Genomic DNA, 24823 nt, shown 5'->3' with positions numbered 1-24823 from the left:
TAGGCGAAGAAGTGGCACCGGTGGCAGTAGATGCTTCTAGAAGGTAGAGTAGTAGTTTCTTCGGTCATGGCTTTAGCAACTTCCTTAGCAAGAATCTGGCTATACAAATGAGCAGCTTGTGAAGTGTACTTAGCCTCAATATTGCCACCGTTGGTCCATCTATATTGCATGAAGAACCCCTGAGCAGCGCGGTAGTTACCACCAAGCATCATAGTCTAGAGCTGTTCAGGGTTCCATGAGTCTATAACTGTTGACCTATACAAAAACGTTGGGAATGCATTTGGCATAATGGGGAAAGTAATGATCGTGTGTGCATGGGAAAAAAGCATTAAAATAGTGGGAGACCAAAACAATGGAGCTGCTCTAATCACATTAAAACATTTTTCAATAGTTAGTGTTTATAAATTAAATGAGCCCATTCATAAGTAATGTTCAAGTTGGCTTCAAAAACGTATGTCAAGTTTTTGTTTAAATAGGCCAATACAAAACAGAGCGATGACTCGATAAGATCTCTTGACAGAAAAAAAAAAAAAAAAGGAAAAAAAAAAGTAAGAAAACAAAAATCAACAAGTCCATGAAGCAGATCTCTTGATAACAGGTTTCATCTGTTTGTCTTCTTCAAGAGAGATCATTCCAATATGGGAAGGATCTTCAAGCATCATCTTCGCAACCAAGTACCCCGCGATTGACCAAGTCTGGTACTTCCTAGCCTGTTTTCCAACGTACCTTCCTTGTTTACCATCGTAGTATTCAGGCCAGCAGTCTCGGTGTATCCGTGACTCAATTATATCAATCGCACGTCTCGCGATTTGAGGCCGGCCTGTCTTGATGCATGCAGCCGTGAGCGTCCAAAGCAATACTACACAAAAAAAAGATAACGATAAGGACCAAGCGTTTCACATGATTGTCTATAGTTTATACAAAAAGAATGCTAACCTGGCCAAGATCCACCGTTGTGGTAACTCCACCTAGTGTTCTTAGGATCACAACCAGTAACGATCCGCCACTCATGGCCTTCAATACAAGGATAACATATCTTGAGCGGCATCTCACCAACTAGTTCCTCCCAACGGTGCTCAAGGAGATCCATAATAGCCATTGACTGATCCGGAGTTGCCAAGGAAGAGAGGATGGAGACACAATTTCCTAAAGAAAACCACCTGAAATCCATACGGGCCGGGCTTACATTGCCCACAAAGTACCCTCCACGGAGAGGCATGAAGTCGAAAACCCACTCTGGTATCGAGTCCGGCATCACATTGAACTTGTTCACGGCTGTGTGTGAGTACTCCTCTGTCTTGTACCTTAACAACAAAATTAACATTTTAGTTACGATTGAATCATAAATAATCTATAGTTGGATCATTTTGACTTGAGAATTTTACCTGTAGATATCGTTGAGTTGCTGGAAGTCGAGCCAAAAGTAGTTGCGCATATGGAAACTCAAGGCGTGAAGTCTCTTCACAATCCTTTCTATGAACTCTCTACCTTCCTCGTCAGGTTTAAGCATTGACAAGGCGCATCTCAACGACATGAAAAACAGAGCTTGAATCTCTATAGGATATCCATAAACACCCTACAATGTACAAATCAAGATTTGGTTTTAGTGTGAAGAATCTAAAAAGATGTTTGTTCGTTTACACTGGAAGGTAGCTCTTACCATTCTCCTATCAACCATAGAACAACCATCAGCACAAAGCAGCGTAGGGAAAGTGTCAAACCCTTCGGACAAGCAGAGTGAGAGTATAAGCCTCATGCCTTTCTGACACTCTGGTGACTCAGACAGAGTCAAATCTCCCGTAGACTTTGTGTAAGCACGGAGAAGTATGATCCACCAGAATCCTGAATCCACCGGTGCTACTCTTCCTATAGCGCTTTCCCCAAAATCCGCTACGATTGTGTCGGTTTTACGGACTGGATCATGAAGCACCTTGAAGCTCGCTGGCATAACACCTTCCCCGAGCTTGAACCGATCAACACGTTTCTCCCAACCTTGAAGCTGAAGTGTCTTGAGCAAGAAGTTTTTCACTATATCTGGCTCTCCATTCATAAGAAACGCCAGTGCACTTGGTACAAAGTCTCGTACGAACACCTACACAAATATAAAATAAAAGTTTTAAGATATTATGTGCTCTGGATTCAAATGCTCTAACTAAAATAAAAACTAACGTGACCTTTATTTTATGAAATACCAAGACATTTTGTTACCAAAATCAAATAATATGACCTTTATTTTATAAAATACCAAGAGCATTAAGTTTGTCTAGGTTACTAAATAGTGTTTTTAAGTTTGACTAATCAAAATCAAGAAGATAAAGTGAACGAGTACGATTTAGAAAAGTTTGTGTCGTTTAAACCTTTTATATATTAGCTAAGTCTTTAACAACGTTTCTATCTAACACTAAGACATAGCCATTGAGTGATTGGGAATAAAAACGTAAAATAAGCTTCTAAATAAGAGAACTTTGCTCATTATATAGAATTATTTCACGATTATGTCTCTGTTTTTCGCTAATCGCTTGTATTGATTACGGAATCATTTAGTTACCTGATCGTAGTTCAAGACCTCCTCGGAGGCATGGTCATAAGCTGCAATGGTACCAACAGGTTGACCACGGAAGAACACCATTGACCTTCTCAAAGCTTCCCAAGCCTCAGCAATTATCGGATGAGGCTCAAACGAGTTCCTTACAGAGAGAGGAGTGTCCAATATTGACCTACTTCCAGGAGAATGAGCCATGTCTAAAAAGCTGTCCTGTCTTACATAGCCATTCGATAACTCGCTCATTGATCTCTCGTCGAATGATCTCTTCCGTTCGATCTTTAGCTGCCTCGGCTTCTCCAAAGCCCGAGTCAGATGGAAATCATCCATCTCTGATAATGAACAATTTGTGTGTGATCCTTCAACTCTTACCCTCAATGGTTCTTTATGACCTTCCATTTCTTTCGTTTTAGTTGATAGAACAAGATCTATAGATTCAGTCATAAAAATAAAATAAAAAAGACACAAAATCAGTTATTAAGATAAAATCATTAAACTGATTTTTTCTCTATCTGGAAATAAAACTATGTTCATTTTGTAACAACAATGGATTTTTACTTTTTCAGAAATAAATTGTGTTTATCTTAAGATTAAAAAAAAAAACCTTTTAACAGATTCTTTTTTCTTGTTTAATTACTTATCCAAGTTCCAAAGGGTTGAACAAAAAAAAACAAAAAAAAACTTATCCAAATAAATTGTGTCTAATTATATTATAATTTGTTTTTCCTCTTACTCTCTTTTATCTTATTTAATTACTTATCCAAATAATTAAACAAAAAAACTCTTGCGTCGTTGAGTCACGCGAGATTAACCATAAGTCCATAACAAAGTATACATGAGAAATCAAAACTTATCTAATGATAATAGTTCCAAACAATAATACAAGATTAGTACTGTTAATAACAAAAAATATTAATCAAGATCCCCATGAGAACCAGATCTACATCTAGATTTAAATACATAATGGTTCTAACATAAGTGAGATATATTATAAGAAAGAAACCAAACCTGAGAAGACGACGGAAGCGTCAAGAACTCGTACCAAAAACCGGCGATATCGCCGGAGAGTGAGAGAGGAAGGGGCAAGAAAGTAAGAAAAGTGGAAAAAAGAGTCATGAAGAGTGAAGCTGTTGTTTTATAGATTAGATTAGAACAAGATTGAAGAAGAAGACAAAACAGGACTTGTTAAAGAGACCGAAACAAAACAAAACGGGGTCTGGTAAGGGAAACATGTCGACGAAAGGGACAGAGTTTACCGGTAGTTACCGGTAAAGATACGGTCAAGTTGTGTTATTGGTTGTACGTGGAGTAACCGGTAATGTACTGAACGAGTAAGTGAATCTCATTGTCTGATTTGGTTATTGGACTTTTCGCTTGGGATACTTATTTTATCGGTTTTCCAGTCACTTTTTATCTTTATTGTTATTGATTTTTGTTTTTGACATATAAACCAACCATCACAGTGGTGGACTGGTAGCTTGCTAGTGTGTTAGGTAGGCAATATAATAATAATTAATAAGTATATATCACATTTATGTAATGTTTTATTTTTTTAGTAGAATGATGAGAGCTTAATATAATAATTCTTTTTTTTTTAAAACAAAGAGCTTTAATATAATAATTCATGTTCATTAATAGGCGTTCGTTGGGGTGCTCGGGTTGAACCTAGAACACAAAAACTGCATACTTTTGATGATGGTTCTGTTTTTAGACAATTTTATTTGCCTCAAGGCTTGTTGGTCTGACAACAAAGACGAAGCAGCGTTTGGCTGAGGAGCTGTTAAGCTGTTATGAACTCGTGCTTCTAACTCAACCTTTTTTAACAATGTGGACAGAACCAAAGAACCAAACTGAACCGATTAGGAAAATGAAAACCGAACCAAATTGAACTCGAATCCAAATAATTTTATTATATTAATTTGTAACAGTTTTACTATCAATTTAATTATTAATTAATTAATTGTAAGAAATACAATAAATTATGTAATCATTAATATATGTGAGAAATTATATATTTAACTGGGAACTACAAAATAAAATTTTAAAAAAGAATTGTACAATCATGTTTTATTAAAAAATTGGCAATATTATTGATAATGGAGAATTTGTTAGAATACCCTTTTTGAGATACCCCTTTAAAAAAATATCATTTTTTGAACATTTTCATTTTTGTCCTCTTTTACACAATTACTATATGTTAAATTAATTTTAAATTTTTTTTTTTAAGGTTTAAGTTCTCTATTTTACATTTAGGGAGTAGGGTTTAGTATTTGGGGTTTAAGGTTTAGAATTTAGTCATTTTATATATTAAAAAGAGGTATTTTTGAAAATAGATACCATGAAATGTATTTTTGAAAAGTGTCATAGAAAAAGGGGTATTTTTGAAAATCCCCCTTTGAATATTTAGCAAAATGTTTGGTGATTGACAATTTAACATTACTAATTTTTGTAATAAATGTTAGTAATGAATTTAAAATGTATATATACTAGATTATGACCCGCCTAATACACAATTTTATAATTTAAAATTTTTATAAGTTTATAAAAAACTATAATATCGAATAACTCAACAATTTAGCAATATATTATTCCTAAATTATATAACCTTTGTGGTATAACATACATGTCCTTTTTTTGTTACAAATTTAATATGTTTTCTCGTACTCACATGTACATACTATCCTAAAATTTAATCAAACCAACCATAAATTCAATCATAAAAATTCAAGATTTTAAATCACAAAAATATGCATAAAAATATTCAATTATAATAGAAAATATTAACAAAATTAGTAAAGATAAGTTGAAATATTATCTGAAAATTACTATTATGGAAAATATTATTGTAATTAATATCACATATTATTTATGTTAATACGAGACATCCGTAAAATTTAGGTACATTTTATAAAATTTTAAAATAATTAATAGTATTGTACTTTAATATTTTGGAATTGGTTTTACGAATGGTTTAGGTATAACGCTGAGAATAACACAAGTAAAAGACAAAATCATAGTATTGTACTTTAATCAAAAATATATGAGAAAAATATATAATATAAATAAATATATATATATATATATATATATATATATAATTAATTTAAATGTTTAACCCTCATCTCAATTTATATATGCTAGAGAAAGAATCGTAGATCTTTGTGACAGCGTCTGTATACCTCATTTGTTTACAAGTGGTCTTGTAGCTCAGTTGGTTATAGTGTTGGTCTTATGAGCCGAAGGTCGTGGGTTTGAGCCCTGCCGGAACCATTTGTCTTAATTCAATTTAAATTATATATTTTTTCAACAAAAATATTCATAGATCTGAAAAAATTAGGCTTTATAAAACTGAAATACTAAGAAATCTGCTTTCAAGGTATTGACAATTCCAAAACAACATATTTAAAAAAGTGTCCCTTAAAATACCTTTTTACTATGAATTATCTTTAAATTTAGTTATATTTATTCTAAGTTATTAATATTCATCTCCGGTATTTTTTAATATTGATATGTAGAGATGTGATTTACTCATCTTCTTTTATTTGTGTTCCTTTTTTCAAGAAAAAAATGCAGGAAAAAAAGAACTTTGAGTCCTTTTTTAATTAATATATATCAACATAAAAACCCCGGTAGAATCAGGTTAATAATTAGATAAATTAGAAATTATTTTAAAATATATTAACAAATTTCTATTTTTTATTATGTATAGTTTACTTTTTATGATAGGTTTAAAAATTAATATTTTTATTTTAAATATTTTTATAAATATAGAATTGACATCTGTTAACATCTAATCTATACAATTTACACGTATCATGATCTTGTAAAATTTGACAGTATATTTGATAATGATAAATATTTAGCAAAATTTTTGGTGATTAACAATTTAACATCATTAGATTTTTGTAATATATATGAATAAGAAATTTTAAATATATATATATATATATATATATACATAGACGTAAATGTACTTTATTTATACAAAAAGGTAAATAACTCTATTTACTAAATGACAATACTCTTCATTTGTTTTTTCTCAAAAGTCAAAAAAAAAAAAATTGGCTGTCATTTTCCTACAATATATTTTTAAGATAAATTTTATTCAAAAATAAATAAGTAACTCATCTATAAAGCAAAGAAAATAAAAGGGAAGCAAAGGAGCTTATCTTAAACTGATTACTCCTTCTTTTTCTTTTTCATCGGAAGTAAAGATTATCTCAAAATGCTTCGTCAAACCATAAACCCTCCCTGAAAAATGGAAAGAGCCATACCATTTTTCACCATTGGATCATTTCATTCTCTCAATCCATTACATCTAAAAGGGTCTTCTCTTTCTCAAACCATCGTTTTCTAAATCTGACGATGCAAAAGAGTTCATGGAGACTTTGCTTCAGAAGCTCAAAGAGTCACTTGCCATAACACTAGTCCATTTCTATCTTCTCGCTGGTCGCCTCTCAACTTTATACTCCCACAACTAAAATCAAAGATCTCACTCAGTGTTTGTTGATTGTAATAAAAGTCCTTGTGCTGGATTTATCCATGCTGTATCAGATCTAAGTGTATTAGACATTGTTGGGTCCAAGTATGTTCCTTTGCTTGTTCAATCTTTCTTTGATCACCACACAAAGCATTGAACCGCAATGGTTACACCATGAGTCTCTTATCAGTCAAGGTACGTTTTACTCATTCTTGTATATAGCTATCTCAAAATCATATTATATTCAAATATATAAAAACAGAGTTGTAGTAATTGTTAGGATTTTCCTTGAGTGTTTAACCGAGAAACGACCGAGTATGACTAACAGATTTGTGTTTCCTTGTGCTCTGTTTTATGTTTTGCAGGTTTGTAGGTTTGTAGTGCAAGAAAGTAAAGGACACGAGGATATACGAGTTCCCAGGATCAATGTGATCCCGGTACGTCTCAGTGAACCTGAAACCGGTTCACAAGGAGTATCAGAGTAGCAATTACAACTTGAACAAACTCACCCCAAGCTCATGTCTCTCCCTTTACGAAAGAATCAGACCCCAAGAAAGAACAAGAACAATGAAGAAGACAAAAGTCTCTCTCACCCACTCTAGGTTTCTCTCTCACCGACAACTTGGTCCTTATCTCTGTAATGTAACGCCAAATGCTTCTCTGCTTTGTTCCCTCTGCTCCTCACTCCTTTAATAGCCCTCTGTCGTTGTCTTGCAGGGTGATACAAGACAAACTCGTACGATACACACATTTCAGATGTGATGTTACTAAAACGACAGAGCCATTGTCGTTTGTCTCCTGGGCAATCTCCTTAGCAGACCAAGTTGGGCCTGTGCTACCGTTACTGGCCCAACTCTCTGAAGAAGCCCACCTGTCTGATCCAAATCATCAAAACGACAATGTCCACCTTGATTTGCTCAGACAGTTAACCGAAGAGTCGACCCCCTTCTCTGATTTCACCACCAGAAACCACCGCTCTGCCTTCACCGCAGGAGGTATCCGTTCCACCTTGACCGTCAGGACCCTAGCTCTTATCAGAGCTTGACTCCCGTAGCACCTTCAAGTTGCTTAGTCCTTCCTCAAATTTCTTCACCGGTATCAATTTTGTTAACAAATCGGCCGGATTCTCTTTTTTGTTGATCTTCGAGACTTTCAGCGTACCCTCCTCAATTTCACCTCGTATGAAGTGGTATCTCACCTGGATGTGCTTTGTGCGTTCATGATGCACGCTGTTCTTGGCCAAACAAATGGCACTTTGGGAATCACTAAAGATTTCAACTTGTTTCTGCGGAATACCCAGCTCGCTCACTATTCTCATCAGCCACCAGAGCTTCTTTGGCAGCTTCAGAGAGTGCCATATACTCTGCTTCCGTCGTCGATTGGGCTACCACTTGTTGATGAAGACCGGATCTCCAGCTTACCGTATTTCCTCCAACCTGAAATACTTAAACCGGTAATTGATCTTCTCTTATCTAGGTCTGCTGCATAGTCATTATCACAGTAGCCTGTAACCTTGAAATCCTTCGACTTAGTGAAAGTGAGCTTGAAATCTGTTGTGTGTTTTATGTACCGAAACACCCATTTAACTGCTTCCCAATGTTGTTTGCAAGGAGAGTTCATGAATCGACTCACCAGGCCCACTGCGTATGCTATATCCGGATGTGTCCCAACCATGGAGTACATGAGACTCCCTACAGCACTTGCATAAGGTACGCTTCTCATCTCTGCCTCAGCTTCTTCTTTATCTTCTGGTTTGGTACCAGACAGCTTAAATTCTCCCCCCCCCCCACAGGCGTTTGAACTGGTCTTGCATCTTTCATACCGAAATTAGCTAAAACCTTCTCTAGATAGCTTTCTTGTGACAGTGATAGCGCACCCTTTTCTCTGTCCCTGATGATGTCTATCCCCAGTATCCTCTTTTGCATTTCTGAGATCCTTCATCTCAAACTCTTTGCTCAACACTTCTTTCAATCTTGAAATCTCCGCCATGTCTTTAGCAACTAGTAACATGTCATCTACGTAGAGTAGTAAGTAGACATATTCATCGCCTTCTAGGCACTTAAAGTAGACACACAGATCATACTGACTCCTTGTATACTTCTGAGATTTCATAAACTGATCAAACCTTAGGTTCCACTGTCGTGGAGATTGTTTTAATCTGTATAGAGACTTCTATAGTGAACACACATGATCACCATTTTCATACCCCTGTGGCGGCTCCATAAGAATTTCCTCTTCCAGCTTTCCATGTAAAAATGCTGTTTTTACATCCATCTGTTCTAGTTCAAGGTCTTTGTGGACCACCATTGACAACACCACCCTGATTTTGATGTGTTTAACCAGAGACGCAAACACTTCGTGATAGTCTACCCCTTCAATCTGAGAGAATCTTTTTGCTACTAACCGAGCCTTGTATCTCGGTTCTTCCACTCCTAGTATTCCCAGCTTAAGTTTGAAAATCCACTTACTCCCAATGGTTCTCATACCTTCTTTCTTGTCTGCATCTTTCCATGTCTGACTTTTCCGATGTGAGTCCATCTCCTCCTCTATTGCAGCAATCCATTTCAGTCTTTCTTTAAAGCTTATAGCTTCCTCATAGGTTGTCGGTTCTCCAGCATTTACAAGTTGAGACATGGTGAATGCAAATGCAGCAACATCACCATCGTCAAACCTACTCGGTGGTCTGATGTTAACTCTCCGTTCTCTGTCTCTTGCAAGTTGGTAACTTCTGAGCGAATCACCACCAATTTCAGACTCTTCTTCTGACTCTTCTATTGATCCACTTTCTAAAGTAGCTCCACCTTCTTCTATTGGAGCTCCACCTTCTTCTATTGACTCATTTGTGGATCCAGATGCTTCTCCTCTTGCAGTTTCACTAGGTAAAATGAATGTTACTTTGTTCCCATGCTTCTCAGATATCGCCTCTTCAGTTTCAGGCAATTTACCGATATCCTTGTACAAAATATCTTCTCAAAACATTACATCTCGACTGACAATACACTTTTTATCCTCACTGCTCCAAATTCTGTAACCATTAACTCCCTGTGGATACCCCATAAATACCCCCTTCTTGGCTCTTGGTTTCAACTTTTCTTAATCAACATGATAGTAAACCAAGCAGCCAAATCTTCTGAGGTGATCATAATCCGGTTTCCTTCCCGACCAAACCTCTTCAGGAAACTGAAAGTTTAATGGTGAGGATGGAGTTCTATTCATCACATATACGACTGTTGATGAAGCTTCTGCTCAGAATGGTTCTCCCAATCCAGTTTCACCCAGTAAGCTCCTTACCTTCTCAAGCACGGTTCTATTTAGCCTCTCAGCAACTTCATTTTGCTGTGGGGTATAAGGACATGTTTTGTGCCTCATGATCCCTTTTTCCTTGCAGTAGTCATCAAAGATTTTGTTGCAAAATTCCAGACCATTGTCTGTCCTTAATTAATGCTTTCAGCTTCTTTCCACTTTGATTTTCAACTAGTGACAGCCATTCAACAAACTTGGAGAAAGATTCATCTTTTGTCTTGAGAAAGAAGACCTATGCTTTTCTTCAGAAGTCATCTACAAAAGATATGTAGTATTGACACTTCACCAAACTTGGTGTCACGTTCGGAGAGCCCCAAAGATCATAATGTACATACTCCAAAATTCCCTCTAAAGTATGCTTGCCAGTCTTGAAGGACAACCTGTGAGATTTTCCCAGAATGCAGTCTTCACACTGCCCCAATTCTGCTATCTCACTTCCTTTGAGTAGTTCCTACTTGACTAACAACTTTAACACCTTTTCACTTGTATGGCCAAGTCTGCTATGCCATAAAGCGGTTGTGTTCATTGTTCTTTCAGCTACATTTACCTGCTCAAGCTCCGCCTTTCCTTCTAGAAAATATAGTGTGTCTCTATAGTTTCTTGCGAGAGCTTCTTTGTTTCCTTTGAACACTTGTAGTCTAAAATGTATAGACTTGAACCAACATCCGTTTGATTCCAACTGTCCCAGATAGATTAGATTTCTTCTTGTTGTAGGTGAGTATCGGACTTGAGACAACACTACTTCAGTCCCATTGTAGTTCACAATTTTGACCTTCCCGATTGTTGTGATTTCACATAATGTGTTGTTTCCCATCAGAATTCTTCCTCCATTTACCTCTTCTACATCAAACATCATATCTCTTTTGAATGTTATGTGGTAAGAACATCCAGAATCCAAGATCCAAGCATCCTTTGGTTGATATTCTGAAACTGTCAACATCAACGGTTCAGCACCTTGAGCTTGTGCAATGTTTGCTTCACCCTTCTGACTTGTGCTCGCTTGGTTCTTCTTCGGACAGTCTTTCTTCAAGTGATCTTCACTACCACAAATCCAGCAAGTCCTTTTCTTGGTCTTAGACTTGCCCCTTGAGTCTGCTTTTCCCTTTGGCTGAGTCTTCTTTTCAGTTATGCCTCTTGTCTGTATAAACAACCCTTCTTCCGCAGGCTTCTTTAGTACCCCCTTATCTTTCAGCTCCAATTCGATACAATATGCTGACATGATGATCTCCTTAGGAGTAACAAAGTCCTTGTCTTTGCTGCTATACTTCAAGGTGTGTACAAGGTTGTCAAACCTCTTAGGCAAAAGTTCATGAGGATCGCAGCCGTATCTTCCTAGCTTATCTCCACGTTTAGGCTAGATAAGTCTGATATGAGCTTATTGAAGGAATCTAGATTCTTGTCTAGGTTCTTGTCCTCCTCCATCTTGAAGCTAAAGAACATTTGCTTAAGATAGAACCGGTGTGGCAATGTCTTAGCATGATAGTTGTTCTCTAGAGCTATCCACTTAGCATATGCGGTTGGCTCCTTCATGACTTTTCTAAGCACCATATCTCCCAGACAGTGACTCAAGAGGTTTCTTACCCTCCTGTCTTTATCTAGCCATTTCGGATCTGACTTTGCTGCCCCTTATGAGTCTTCACCATCCTTTCCTTCAACACTTTCTGCTGTTGGTGGTTGTAGTACTGACTCAAGGCCCAAGATTTCCAGCTAAGTGCACATCTTGTGTTTCCACAAAGAAAAGTCACCCTCTCCATCGAACTTCTCCACGTCAAATCTTCCTTGTGTAGGTTCTATCACTGAGACCTCTTCAGAACCATGAGGCTCACACCACAAAACCCAACACACAAAAGACAAAACCAACAAACTGTCTCAGCAAAACTCACACAACACCAACCACACAACCATAACTTCTAACAAGACTCTAACTTTCCAACTTTGTTTCTGTATCTACTTCAGAAATAACCCAGATACAGAATAAACCGAACTTGGTGAAGAAATGTACCTTAAAGGTTGGACCTTTCTGAGTTTTAGAACAGTAACCTCCTCAGACTTGTAGAGCTCCTTGTAGATCTGCTCTCTCTACAGTTAGAACGCTCGAACCTTGCTCTGATACCACTGTTAGGATTTTCCTTGAGTGTTTAACTGAGAAACGACCGAGTATGGCTAACAGGTTTGTGTTTCCTTGTGCTATGTTTTATGTTTTGCAGGTTTGTAGGTTTGTAGTATAAGAAAGTAAAGGACACGAGGATATACGAATTCCCAGGATCAATGTGATCCTGGTACGTCTCGGTGAACCTGAAACCGGTTCACAAGGAGTATCAGAGTAGCAATTACAACTTGAACAAACTCACCCCAAGCTCACGTCTCTCCCCTTACAAAAGAATCAGACCCGGAGAAAGAACAAGAACAATGAAGAAGACAAAAGTCTCTCTCACCCACTCTAGATTTCTCTCTCACCGACAACTTGGTCCTTATCTCTGTAATGTAACGCCAAATGATTCTCTGCTTTGTTCCCTCTGCTCCTCACTCCTTTAATTGCCCTCTGTCGCTGTCTTGCAGGGTGATACAAGACAAACTCGTACGATACACACGGTTTAGATGTGATGTTACTAAAACGACAGAGCCATTCTCGTTTGTCTCCTGGGCAATCTCTTTAGCAGACCAAGCTGGGCATGTGCTACCATTACCGGCCCAACTCTCTGAAGAAGCCCACCTGTCTTATCCAAATCATCAAAACGACAGTAATAAAAGGTGAAACTTTTTTACTGATGGTTTATACTAGTATTGTGTTATATAGGTAACAGAGTTGGTAGATGGAGTGTTTATAGGATTGTCGATGAATCATGCGATTGGTGATTGAAGTTCCTTCTGGCAGTTCTTCAACTCTTTTGCCGATATATTCAATTCACAAGAAGACATCATCATTGATAGTAACAACAACAAATTGCTCTGTCTCAAGAATCCTCCAATCTTTCGTTAAGTGTCTGGTCCAACTTACATCGTTCCCTTCAGTGAACCTGATGATTAGTCCTTAAATCTTTATAAAACTCCGGTTTTGAAGGAGAGAATGTTCAGTTTCTCATCAGAAACAGTGACGTTGCTGAAATCAAAGGCGAATCAAGAATGTGGAACGACAAAGATCTCTTCTTTCCAGTCGCTAACCGCATTCATATGGAGAAGCATAACAAGAGCAAGAAAACTACCAAATGATCAATAAACCACTTGCAGGTTTGCTGCTGGAAATAGATCAAGAACGAATCCATCACTGCCAACAGATTGTTTTGTTAATTACATTTCTCTTGTGAAAATGTCTACGAACGTTGGTGATTTATTGGAGAATGACTTCGGATGGGCTGCTTTGAAGCTGCATCAAGATGTATCGGAACACACTATCGAAAAGATCTTTGCCGAGATAGATAGATGGTTGAAGTCTCCTTTACAGATGCAAGTGTATCGGCTTTCAAGTTCGAACATTGTTCATATGGGAAGCTCTCCATGGTTTAACAAGTATGCATGCAAGTTTGGGATGGGGAAATGATACTAGGATTTTGTGTGTCCTAGCAGGTTCAATTAACCTTATGCAGTTGTAATACTTAAGGTGTCAATCCAGTTGGAAAACTTTACTAACAATTGAGATGTAATCAAGAAATCACAAGCTAAGCCAATTCAAAGAGTCACAGAACTAGAAACGAGAATTCATGACAAGAAGCGAAAATGAATAAAAATGTAAACGAGTCTAAGCATGAACTAAAAAGCAAGAAACGAAACAGTCTCAGGAATGTAATAAAAATCAAAAAGAAAGAGGTCCTAAGGATGGGAGTAATTGATGTCGGTGGAGTATCCTAGTCTATAGAGTATTTAACATGCCACAAGCAAACCATCCCTAAACAATGAACATCACTTCTTAGCTAATCCAATCTCTTGACAAAAGCGACTCAAACTCAACCACTTCCAAACCTAGCTCTCGCTAGAGAAACATGATCAAGCATGGCGAGAAAAACAAGTTCATTCACGTCAACAAACATCCTAGACAACTAATCTCTTAGGCTAGGAACGTAAGTCTCTTGCACTAGTTGGTCAGACATTTCATCGAACACCTTTTGGGTGCAGAAATGTTTAAAACCTAGTTCCAATTGATTAGAGAGAAACTAGTATATCTAACTCTAGTCCAGAAGGGAATCATACAATCAAAGCTTAAACACTCTACATCATAAGATCCTCCACCTAATCTATCCCATCCTCAAAAAATACCACACTACTCAGATCCGAAATTCATTATCAAGGATGCAAACACAGAAAACATTGAAACAAGCATTATTGGGTAGATAAAAATAAGATGAACAACTTTGTAGAAGGAATCAAATGCCAAATCTCAATAAATCTCAAAGATATCGGAATACAAGTCTCAGAACGTATTTTGTGGCTAGGTTAAAACCTTCTGGGAAAGAAAACAATACGAGATAAAGATAAGATGTCTCCGCAGAGACTTAACAAAATGTATATATAGTAGTCCAACATGTAAAGCCCTAAAACTTAAAACGACAAGGTGAAGAGTCGGTTTGGGAATTCCCTGAAGCGTGTGAGACGAAACGTCTTACTTCCTGACATTTGCGATCGAGTCCGTGCACATCGAGTGGAATGCAATGTCAGCATCGCTTGAGGGAAGGCAGCTAGAGTGCGTGGCGAGAGAGAGTGGCTCGATCAGACAAGCTGGAGTGTGTGGCGAGTGAGAGTGGCTCGATCAGACAAGCTGGAATGCGTGCGAGAGAGAGTGGCTCGATCAGACAAGCTGGAATGCCTGGCGAGTGAGAGTGGCTCGATCAGACAAGCTGGAATACATGGCGAGTGAGAGTGGCCCGATCAGACAAGCTTGAGTGCGTGGCGAGAGAGAGTGGCTCGATCAGACAAGCTGGAATGCGTGGCGAGTGAGAGTGGCTCGAGTGTGGTGTATACGCATCCACTAAAACCATGATAACTCTTGAACCACACCTCTGATTGGCTTGAAATAAACGGCGTTGGAAAGATCTCTCAATTTCCTACGATTATGATGAAGACGTCAAAAGCTAAATCCCACTCGAGTGGAACGGCTCGAACGGATGGCTCGGTTGACACTTCACGGGGATAGCTCGGTTGACGCTTCCCGGAGATGGCTCGAGAGACGGTTCCGGGAGTGTTGTGCATCGGATGGGTTGCTGGGGAGCATAGCTCGGACAGTTGCTGGGGAGCATGGCTCGGACGGATGCTGGGGGGCATGGCTCGGACGGATGCACTTCCAACGTCTCCTCAATACCTGAAATACTCCAAAATGCACAATGTATGCAAGGATGATGCAAGAACTACCTAGACATGCAAAGTGTATAGAAAAGACTTAGAAAATGACGTAAAACAATCAGTTATTCTAGCTAAATGCATGATAAATATATGCTGAGGAGAGACAAAATATAGATATATCAACTCCCCCAAACTTATTCTTTGCTTGCCCTCAAGCAATCAATCAAGAAAAAAGTATGGAGAAAATGTGAAAGGACCTAACCTTTTTTTTTTTTTTTAATTAATAAATAATAATAATATAAATATAATAATTAAACTACGACTAGTGGTCCCATATCCACTAGCTACCTAACCACAATTACAATCAACAGCGTAATAACAATACCAATATCCAATAAATATAAATCACCAATAGTCAAAACATAACCAATATCCAAATAACCAATCATCAGAAAACATGGAACCAGCAACCTAGCAATGTTTCTAATGACCCAACTCTAGCAACTTAGCAATGCCAGACAACATCCAATCGAGTCCCTAGAACATCCTCCTCTTCATTGCCTTGATTCCACGATCACACTTTGCCTTTACCTGCACCACAAACACAAATTGAGATGCATGAGTATTTTATAAACACTCAGTGAGGCAATCCTCCCATCTACTGGGCTATACACACAAGCAACAGTGATTCCAATGTTCCAAACAATCAACAAACAAAGCATACAAACCAGGAAAACGAACACCGACTCACTGGAACGGAGGTGTCGACCGACACCAGCCAAGTGTCGACCGACATTGGCTCAACGGTGTCAATCGACACTACCCCACAGTGTCGATCGATGCTTGCTTCACTCCCTCTGCAACTGCGATCCGCTCAAAGCCGAGAGTCGAATCTCGCTCCCAAACTCCACCAAATCGTCCAATACTCGAAATCCAAGCCTTATACATCCGTAGGAACCTGTAGCAACCAATCCCAACAAGAAAAACACACAAACAAAGCAACACACAAGCAAGAACAAGGAATCAAAGGCTTAGATTAGCCATGGTCATGCACTCACCTCTCTGCAGGAAGATTAAGACCAATAGCAACGAACCCAACCCTCCTAGCAAGCTTCTAGATCCCTCCTAGCTCCAAAACTCTCAAGAACAGCCATGAATCTCACCAATCTCTCTCAAAAGCTCAAGAACAATGTTTTTCTCTCTTTTCTCTCAAAACAACAAAGCGGCGACAAAATAAAACTTCCAAAACCCTTCTTGCGTCGAAACCCACTTAAAATTACCCGGTTCAATGGTTTCCTAAAACCAACTCGAACCAAATCGACTAAAAACTCAATCTGGTCGAACTAGTAAACCTTGGTATCGACCGACACCACCATGGATGTCGATCGACACCCAACCCCAAAACGCAGGGTTTTGGTTCGCGAGCGTTACAATTCTCCCCCACCAATCTAGATTCGTCCTCGAATCTCGAACAACCATCAGCCAAGGACTCCCGTGCAATCGTCTCCACGACCCGCACTCCTCCGACCAATCTACAGAAGGTCACCTTTAGGCGATAGACATACGCTCCAGGCGTCATTTGCTCTCGACTTTTAGACTTTCCTTTACTCATAGGCCTAAACCTTGAGATTTTATTGGCTCCTCATCAGACCTAAATCTGCATGCCATAATGTTGGCTCCTCATCGGGCCTAAACCCGCATGCCATAATATATAAGGAAAATCCAAACTCGTCTCTCGGGTTGCCACCTTACAGCGCGCTCCCGGATCGTCATCCGAAGTCGATATACCAACCATACTCCCAAGCCACAAAGTCTCAGAATATGGCAGTACTATGAGAACCTAAGTCCCCCAAGAGCCGCGAGCAAACAATTCTGAACACGTCTGAGTCCTATCCCAATCCAGCTTCCCTTCTCGTGGCTCGCGTAAGACATCACAATGTCCTACCAACCACATATTCCCTCACAGGAATACCTCATGACCGCACAAGGATCATATACATGCCACAAGGGCCAAACAAATGTCTTAAACAGGACCGCCACAAAGGCCAAACAATCTGTCCTAAATAGGACCGTCACAAAGACCAAACAATCTGTCCTAAACAGGACCGTCACAAAGACAAAACAATCTGTCCTAAACAGGCACTCTGTCTAAACAACCCGCCACAAAGGCCATCAGTCCCGAAGGATCATCTGTCCCGAAGGACCGCCTAAACACGCACTCTGGCTAAACAGCCTGCCACAAAGGCCACACATCTGGCTAAACAGCCCGCCACAAAGGCCACACAACTGGCTAAACAGCCTGCCACAAAGGCCATACAATGTCTAAAAAGACTGCCACACATGGGCACGATGACTCAAAAGTCCGCAACTAAGGCCACACAAGCCCCTCAAAGGCTCTTCACAGCTAAAATGGACAAATTCTAACTCACGTAAAATTTTCCATATTTAGCACTTTCTCTTTTTAGAAACTTTCCACTTTTGGAAACTTCTATTTCATGAAACTTTCCCCAAAATCCTGCCTCACGGAAACTTTGTACCCCGAGCACGACCTCATCTTGTTACTGAGTCGCACAACCAACCACCCCAAGCGACCAAGTAAACAAGAGAGATGGGCTGGAATACTCCATTCCCGCTCCAGCCACGGATTACAGATGGGACCAGGCTAGACGAGTTCAAGTCGCGGCTTGTTTCTCATACCACTTCTTAAACCTTGCCTTCATCCTCGCCTCAGCCTCCCAAGTTTGCTCCTCTACACCATCACAGTCCCAAAGGACTCTCATCAAAGGATTCTTCTTCTTCCGAAGTTCCTTGATCCTCCTCCCGAGAACCCTCACTGGTCTCGCCTCCAAAGTCATGTTAGGCTGAAGATCCTCAGGAATCTTAGCCAACACCTGCTCTCCCTCACGGAGACACTTCCGCAACATAGACACATGGAAAACCTTATGGAACGCACGCATAACCTCAGGTAACTCCAGCCTATATGCCACTGGTCAAACTTGCTCAATCACTCTTAACGGACCCATATACCTCGGAGTCAACTTAGTCTCAGTCAATGACCTATTCGGACCCCGCAACATGGCCATCTTGAGGTGCACTCTATCTCCAACCTGAAACTCAAGATCTCTCCTCCTCCTATCAGCATAACTCCTCTGCCTAACCTGAGCCTCCTTCATGTTCAGCTTGAGAACCCGTACATGCTGCTCTCCCCCACCTGAGTCCAGCATAACGGTGTATGACACGGCCTCCCATACAGAGCCTCATAAGGAGCCATCCCAATACTCGCTTGATAACTGTTGTTGTAAGCAAACTCTACCAGGTTCAGGTGATCTGCCCAATGGCCACCCCAATCCAAAACACACATCCTCAGCAAATCCTCCAGCGTCTGGATCGTCCTCTCGGACTGTCCATCTGTCTGGGGATGATAAGTTGTACTCATATGCAACTTAGTGCCCATCTCTGCCTGAAATGCCTTCCAGAACACCGAAGTGAACTTAGAATCCCTGTCAGACACAATGCTCGCTGGCACCTCATGCAATCTGACTATCTCTCTCACATACTTCTTAGCCAAGACCACTGCTCCATCAGTCTTCTTAATGGCCAGAAAATGTGTTGACTTAGTCAACCGGTCCACAATGACCCAAATAGCATCAAACGTCCTGGACACTGGCAAACCCACCACAAAGTACCTTCACTAGCTGACACATATCGCACCTTGCGACCCAACTAGCTACATCCTTCTTCATCCCGACCCAGTGATAGTACCTCTTGAGATCACGGTACATCTTAGTCGCTCCTGGATGAATAGAAAACCTGCTCGCATGAGCCTCTCTCAGAATCTCCTGTCTCAACTCCTCATCCTTGGGCACACAAACCCGACCGTGCACCAAGATAGTACCATTATCTGGGAGCTGATACTCTGAATCCACGTCTTTTGAGGCATTCACCAGCCCCAAATCCTGCTCATGAGCCAACCGCACCCTACTCAGAAGATCTGCTCTATCAACAGCATCCAAACCCAACGGTTCCTGTGAAACAGCACACAAGCTCAAAGCACTGATCTCTTCTACCAGAGACTCCAACTCATGCTCAGGCAAAGCCAACAATGGCGTAGTAGTCAACATCTCCTTCTGGCTTGCAAAACCCTCCACTCACTCCTGTGACCAAACAAAAGGAACATCCTTCCCTATCAACTTAGTCATCGAACGCGCCTTGCTTACAAAACCCTGCACAACTCTCCTGTAATAACCTGCCAACCCAAAAAAGCTTCTGATCTTTGTGGCATTCTACGGTCTAGGCCAATCTTTGATAGCCTGAATCTTCTCCGAATCTACAGAAACGCCTTCAGCATAAACAATGTGACCTAGAAATCCCATCTCCCGCTGCCATAAACTACACTTGCTCAACTTAGCAAACAACTTCTGCTCCCGCAACTTTCCAGAACTGTCCTTAAATGCACTGCATGCTCCTCTGGACTCTTAGGGGGGTGTATTGAACTTGATATTTTAGGAGATTTACTAGGATTTTAATATTTTGGAATTTTGAGATTTGAGTGTAATTTTAGGAGATTTGGTTATTAAATTTGGGATTTTAGGATTTGGTGAAATTTGGATTTTGAGATTTGTTGAGATTTGATTATTGAATTTTAGGTGATTTTGATATTTTTTAAAATAAAAAGAGCAACTTGGAATGTCGTTGATTAATGGTTCGTTAAAAGATTAATCTCATATAAAGAACTGCAGCTCTCATATAGGATTGTTGACGATATATAATGCAGCAGCAGCAGTAGAATGAGTCCAGAGCAGAGCATGCCTTTTCAGACAGATCCTTCATTGGACACAATGTTGGTGTTGAATCTTCTTCGGTTAATTGTCATCTTCATCATCTTCAAACCGTGACGGTGAAGACTGAAGTGTTTCAAACGGTGTGGTTTGTTTACTTGTAGCTTCGTTTAAGTAAATTTGATATGTAGATGAAGTTATCAACAGAAGAAGCCGTGGTTTCTTGAATCATATCAAGAGAAGTTTGTAAAGATGGTTCATGGTGAAAATAGGTACCTGGTTAATGTTAAAAAACAATTTCACCACCTCCTAGCCCAAGTCCTTCCCACATTAACTGTATCACCAAACACAATTACTATTTACCAAAATTGTTGCTAATCACTATTCTTAAACATAATGCTGACTATAAGCTTTAAACCCCCAAAGAGGTATTATAATCCACATGAACCAAAAAGTAACAAGAACCACGACTTTATCGTAACAAAATTTTTACACTTACAAGAGCCATGACTTGTGCTGCGTCTTCTCTCTTCCAATATTCCTCTGTACTACCTACATATACACAATAAGCAATGACTAATCAGAGCTTTTCAAGAAAGCATAGAGCTTTTCAATTCAGACAAAAGGAACAAAGCAGAGAGCTCTCACCAATCTCCAAGAATATCGTTGGCTTGTTAGTTACTGGTCCATAATGAGTTGCTTCCAATGTAATCTACATCCACACAATAGCAATTTGCATTCTCATCACCTCAAACCAAACGTCAATTTCAGTCATAAGTAAATTCATGATGTTAAAATCTGCAGTTCTTTTTGTTTTGCGTTTTCATGATTGTAATCGTTTCCTTGATTGCAAAATCAAAAGTACCTTACGTAACTGAAAGAGAGAAAGAGAGAAGAGACGACCTCTCGTAATTTAGAGAGAAAGAGATGAGCTCTCGTAATTGAGAGAGAAAGAGTGAAGAGAGGTGTGATTTTGTTAAAAGAAATTTTTTTAAAAGAAAAAAAATTGCAGTAGGTGTCGACTCTTTTAGAAGAATTTTTTTTTTCCAAAATCTCACCTTCAAAGGTGTGATTTTGTAAGTCATATTTTTAACTAAAAATGTTAGAAAAATCTCCTAGAATTCCATTCAATAGTTTTTTAATAAAAAATTGTGATTTTTTGAATAACAGTAGATTTGAGGTGAGATTTCTAAATTATTGATTGAATAACAGAAGATTATAAATGATTTTTATCAATTTCATATCCAATAACATAGGATTTCAGGTGATTTTTAAAAATAACTAATTAAATAACAGAAGATTTAAAAATACTCCAAAATCTCTTAAAATACCAAGTTCAATACACCCCCCTTAGAATAGACCAGGATGTCGTCGATGAAGATGATGATAGACACGTCCAGAAACTCCTGGAATACACTGTTCATCAGCCTCATAAACGCTGCTGGCGCATTAGTCAACCCAAAAAGGCATCACCACGATCTCGTAAACCCACACCTCGTCTTTCTACTTGACAACCACAACGACGCACCCACAGTGAAGTGATAAGACGAATGAATCCCCTGCTCAGTAGATCCTCTAGCTGCGTCTCCAGCTCTACTAACTAATCAAGTATGCCGACAACAACTCACCGCCACCTGAATATCAACCTTCTTGTTCGTCCAAGAATCTCTTGTAACTTGCCTCTTAGGGAAACTTCCACAAGATAGCTTATTCCATGAATGGCTTTTCCACTTGGCAATCCTCCATAGAAAATCATCAATACGAGCGTAATAAAACAAACAAGTACCATACATTCCCATATTCTGATTCTCCACGTCAGATGCTTTGCAAGCCGCCAACTCAACCCACTTGACTTGTTTTCCCCCAGCAAGCTTACCAAAACCTTGAGTCTCGCAACCATGTCCATCTCCAATGAACTCCATCCACCATCATCGCAACTATTAGTTTATCCTGCCATGAAGGCTTGTAGATGGCAACCATGCCCTTGCCCGTTCATACCTACTGCAGCTCCCCTTCCCGGGACTCTAGCACCACCGGCCACACAATCATGGCACATCAGCCACACATTCATGACCGTACCGGTCATAAAATCCTGGCTCACCGGCCAACACAACTAAAATCCAAGATTAAACCACCATCAATTCTCGAGGCTTACATCCTGTCATTATGTTTATACTCACGTCCTAGGCATTGCTTGCTCCCAACTCCTCCACCCTTAGGTCGCAACCTTTGAGCCATACCGATCTCACTCTTAGACCACCGTCTTCGAGTTATACCGTCTCACTCTTGGACCACAATCCTCGAAATCTTGGTATCAGGGGAACTACTCATCCCCCCAGGGGAACATCATCCCCTCTGCCACTCTCGGAGCCCTCCGTCCCTCGAGCTATCGGTATTCAGGGGAATCCCCTTCCCCTCAGGAGCAAGAATCCTTAACGACTATAAACATCTCTCGACACAAAGTACCTCATGTGGTCCGAGTATAACATTGCAATGTTACACCTGCCCACTCAACTTCTAATATCCCACTGGATTAACCACCAAGCTGCAAAATATCTGCTCCAACTTCATATATCCACCTATTCGCCTCTCTAGGCTCGATACCTCTTGAGAATAATCTCATACCGGTCATCTACAACTGCTTCATCCTCCTAACATAAGATTAAAACTCCTCAACATCCGTAGCCCTCGGCTGCACCCCGCCTCAAGCGGTACAACTGGAGCCTACACTGGTAACCCTCTCGGTAACCGCTCCAACAGCACGTCAACAAATCCGCCAAGCGATCATATCGACCCTGGGCTACACCTGCTGCAACCCCACATCTGGGTTCTCAGCACTCCCGGCACGCTCACCGGCTAACCCCCTCTGGTCCCTCCTGATACGCTTGCGACCCTCTGACGTACGTCCTCGCCGACCATGACCACGACCACGTCCCCATCCATGACCAACAACTCAAACACCTTTAACCACTGCACTTCCAAGAACATAGGCTAACAAGCAATCTTAACATAACACAAAAACACAAACTCACCGTGGAATCACACTGTAGGCTCGAAGAGGATGTTCTAGGACTCCATGTCACACAAAATTGACTAACTCACATAATCAATCAAGACATGCAAATCCCAAACATCTACAGCACAAAGCCTAGTGAACCCAAACCTAGAACCGTAAGGGCTCTGATACCAAACTGAAAGGACCCAACTTTTAAAAAAAAAAAATAATAATAAATAATAATAATATAAATATAATAATTAAAATACGACTAGTGGTCCTATACCCACTAGCCACCTAACCACAATCACAATCAACAGCGAAATAACAATACCAATATCCAATAAATATAAATAACCAATATTCAAAACATAACTAATATCCAAATAACCAATCATCAGAAAACATGGAACCAGCAACCTAGCAATGTTTCTAATGATCTAACTCTAGCAACCTAGCAATGCCAGACAACATCCAATCGAGTCCCTAGAACATCCTCCTCTTCATTGCCTTGATTCCACGATCACACTTTGCTTTTACCTGCACCACAAACACAAATTGAGATGCATGAGTATTTTATAAACACTCAGTGAGGCAATCTTCCTATCTACTGGGCTATACACACAAGCAACAGTGATTCCAATGTTCCAAACAATCAACAAACAAAGCATACAAACCAGGAAAACGAACACCGACTCACTGGAAGAGAGGTGTCGACTGACACCAGTCAAGTGTCAACCGACACTGGCTCAACGGTGTCGATCGACACTATCCCACAGTGTCGATCGATGCTTGCTTCACTGGTGTCGACCGACACCAAGTGGTGTCGATCGACAATCCCTCTGCAACTGCGATCCGCTCAAAGCGGAGAGTCGAATCTCTTTCCCAAACTCCACCAAATCGTCCAATACTCGAAACCCAAGCTTTATACATCCGTAGGAACCTGTAGCAACCAATCCCAACAAGAAAAACACACAAACAAAGCAACACACAAGCAAGACCAAGGAATCATAGGCTTAGATTAGTCATGGTCATGCACTCACCTCTCTGCAGGAAGATTAAGACCAATAGCAACGAATCCAACCCTCCTAGCAAGCTTCTAGATCCCTCCTAGCTCCAAAACTCTCAAGAACAGCCAGGAATCTCACCAATCTCTCTCAAAAGCTCAAGAACAATGCTTTTCTCTCTTTTTTCTCAAAACAACAAAGAGGCGACAAAATAAAACTTCCAAAACCCTTCTTGCGTCGAAACCCACTTAAATAACCCGGTTCAATGGTTTCTTAAAACCAACCCGAACCAAATCAATTAAAAACTCAATCTGGTCGAACCAGTAAACCTTGGTGTCGACCGACACCACCATGGGTGTCGATCAATACCCAACCCCAAAACGCAGGGTTTTGGTTCGCGGGCGTTACAAAATGTGTGAAAATGGGCTTTCAGAACCTAAAACATGC

The 24823-nt window shown here is 39.9% G+C and overlaps 1 protein-coding gene and 1 pseudogene across 2 annotated transcripts; one reads left to right on the top strand and one right to left on the bottom strand.

Annotated features, from left to right (window-relative positions):
• Positions 1-380: 380 nt before the first annotated feature.
• On the bottom strand, positions 381-3947 carry LOC104721994 (alkaline/neutral invertase CINV2). 2 transcript variants are annotated; one of them, XM_087482362.1, is made up of 6 exons: positions 3551-3947; positions 2549-2970; positions 1661-2092; positions 1386-1576; positions 937-1304; positions 381-859 (listed from the first exon to the last, which is right to left on the bottom strand). In XM_087482362.1, the coding sequence occupies exons 2-6, from the start codon at positions 2939-2941 to the stop codon at positions 564-566; spliced, it is 1680 nt and encodes a 559-aa protein (XP_087338488.1). In that variant the 5' UTR covers positions 2942-2970; positions 3551-3947; the 3' UTR covers positions 381-563. The 2 variants fall into 2 exon arrangements, with proteins under 2 accessions (XP_087338488.1, XP_087338493.1); XM_087482367.1 differs by lacking the exon at positions 381-859 and having other exon boundaries at positions 932-1304; positions 3551-3793.
• Positions 3948-6510: 2563 nt separating this feature from the next.
• Positions 6511-24823, top strand: part of LOC109126567 (putative acetyltransferase At3g50280) — a 30966-nt pseudogene continuing 12653 nt past the window's right edge.

The sequence above is a fragment of the Camelina sativa genome, chromosome 2 (assembly GCF_030686135.1).
Source record: "Camelina sativa cultivar CO46 ecotype springtype chromosome 2, ASM3068613v1".
Classification (NCBI taxonomy): Eukaryota; Viridiplantae; Streptophyta; class Magnoliopsida; order Brassicales; family Brassicaceae; genus Camelina; species Camelina sativa.
The sequence above is the reverse complement of the archived record's forward strand: the minus strand, read 5'-3'. Positions and strand labels throughout refer to the sequence as shown.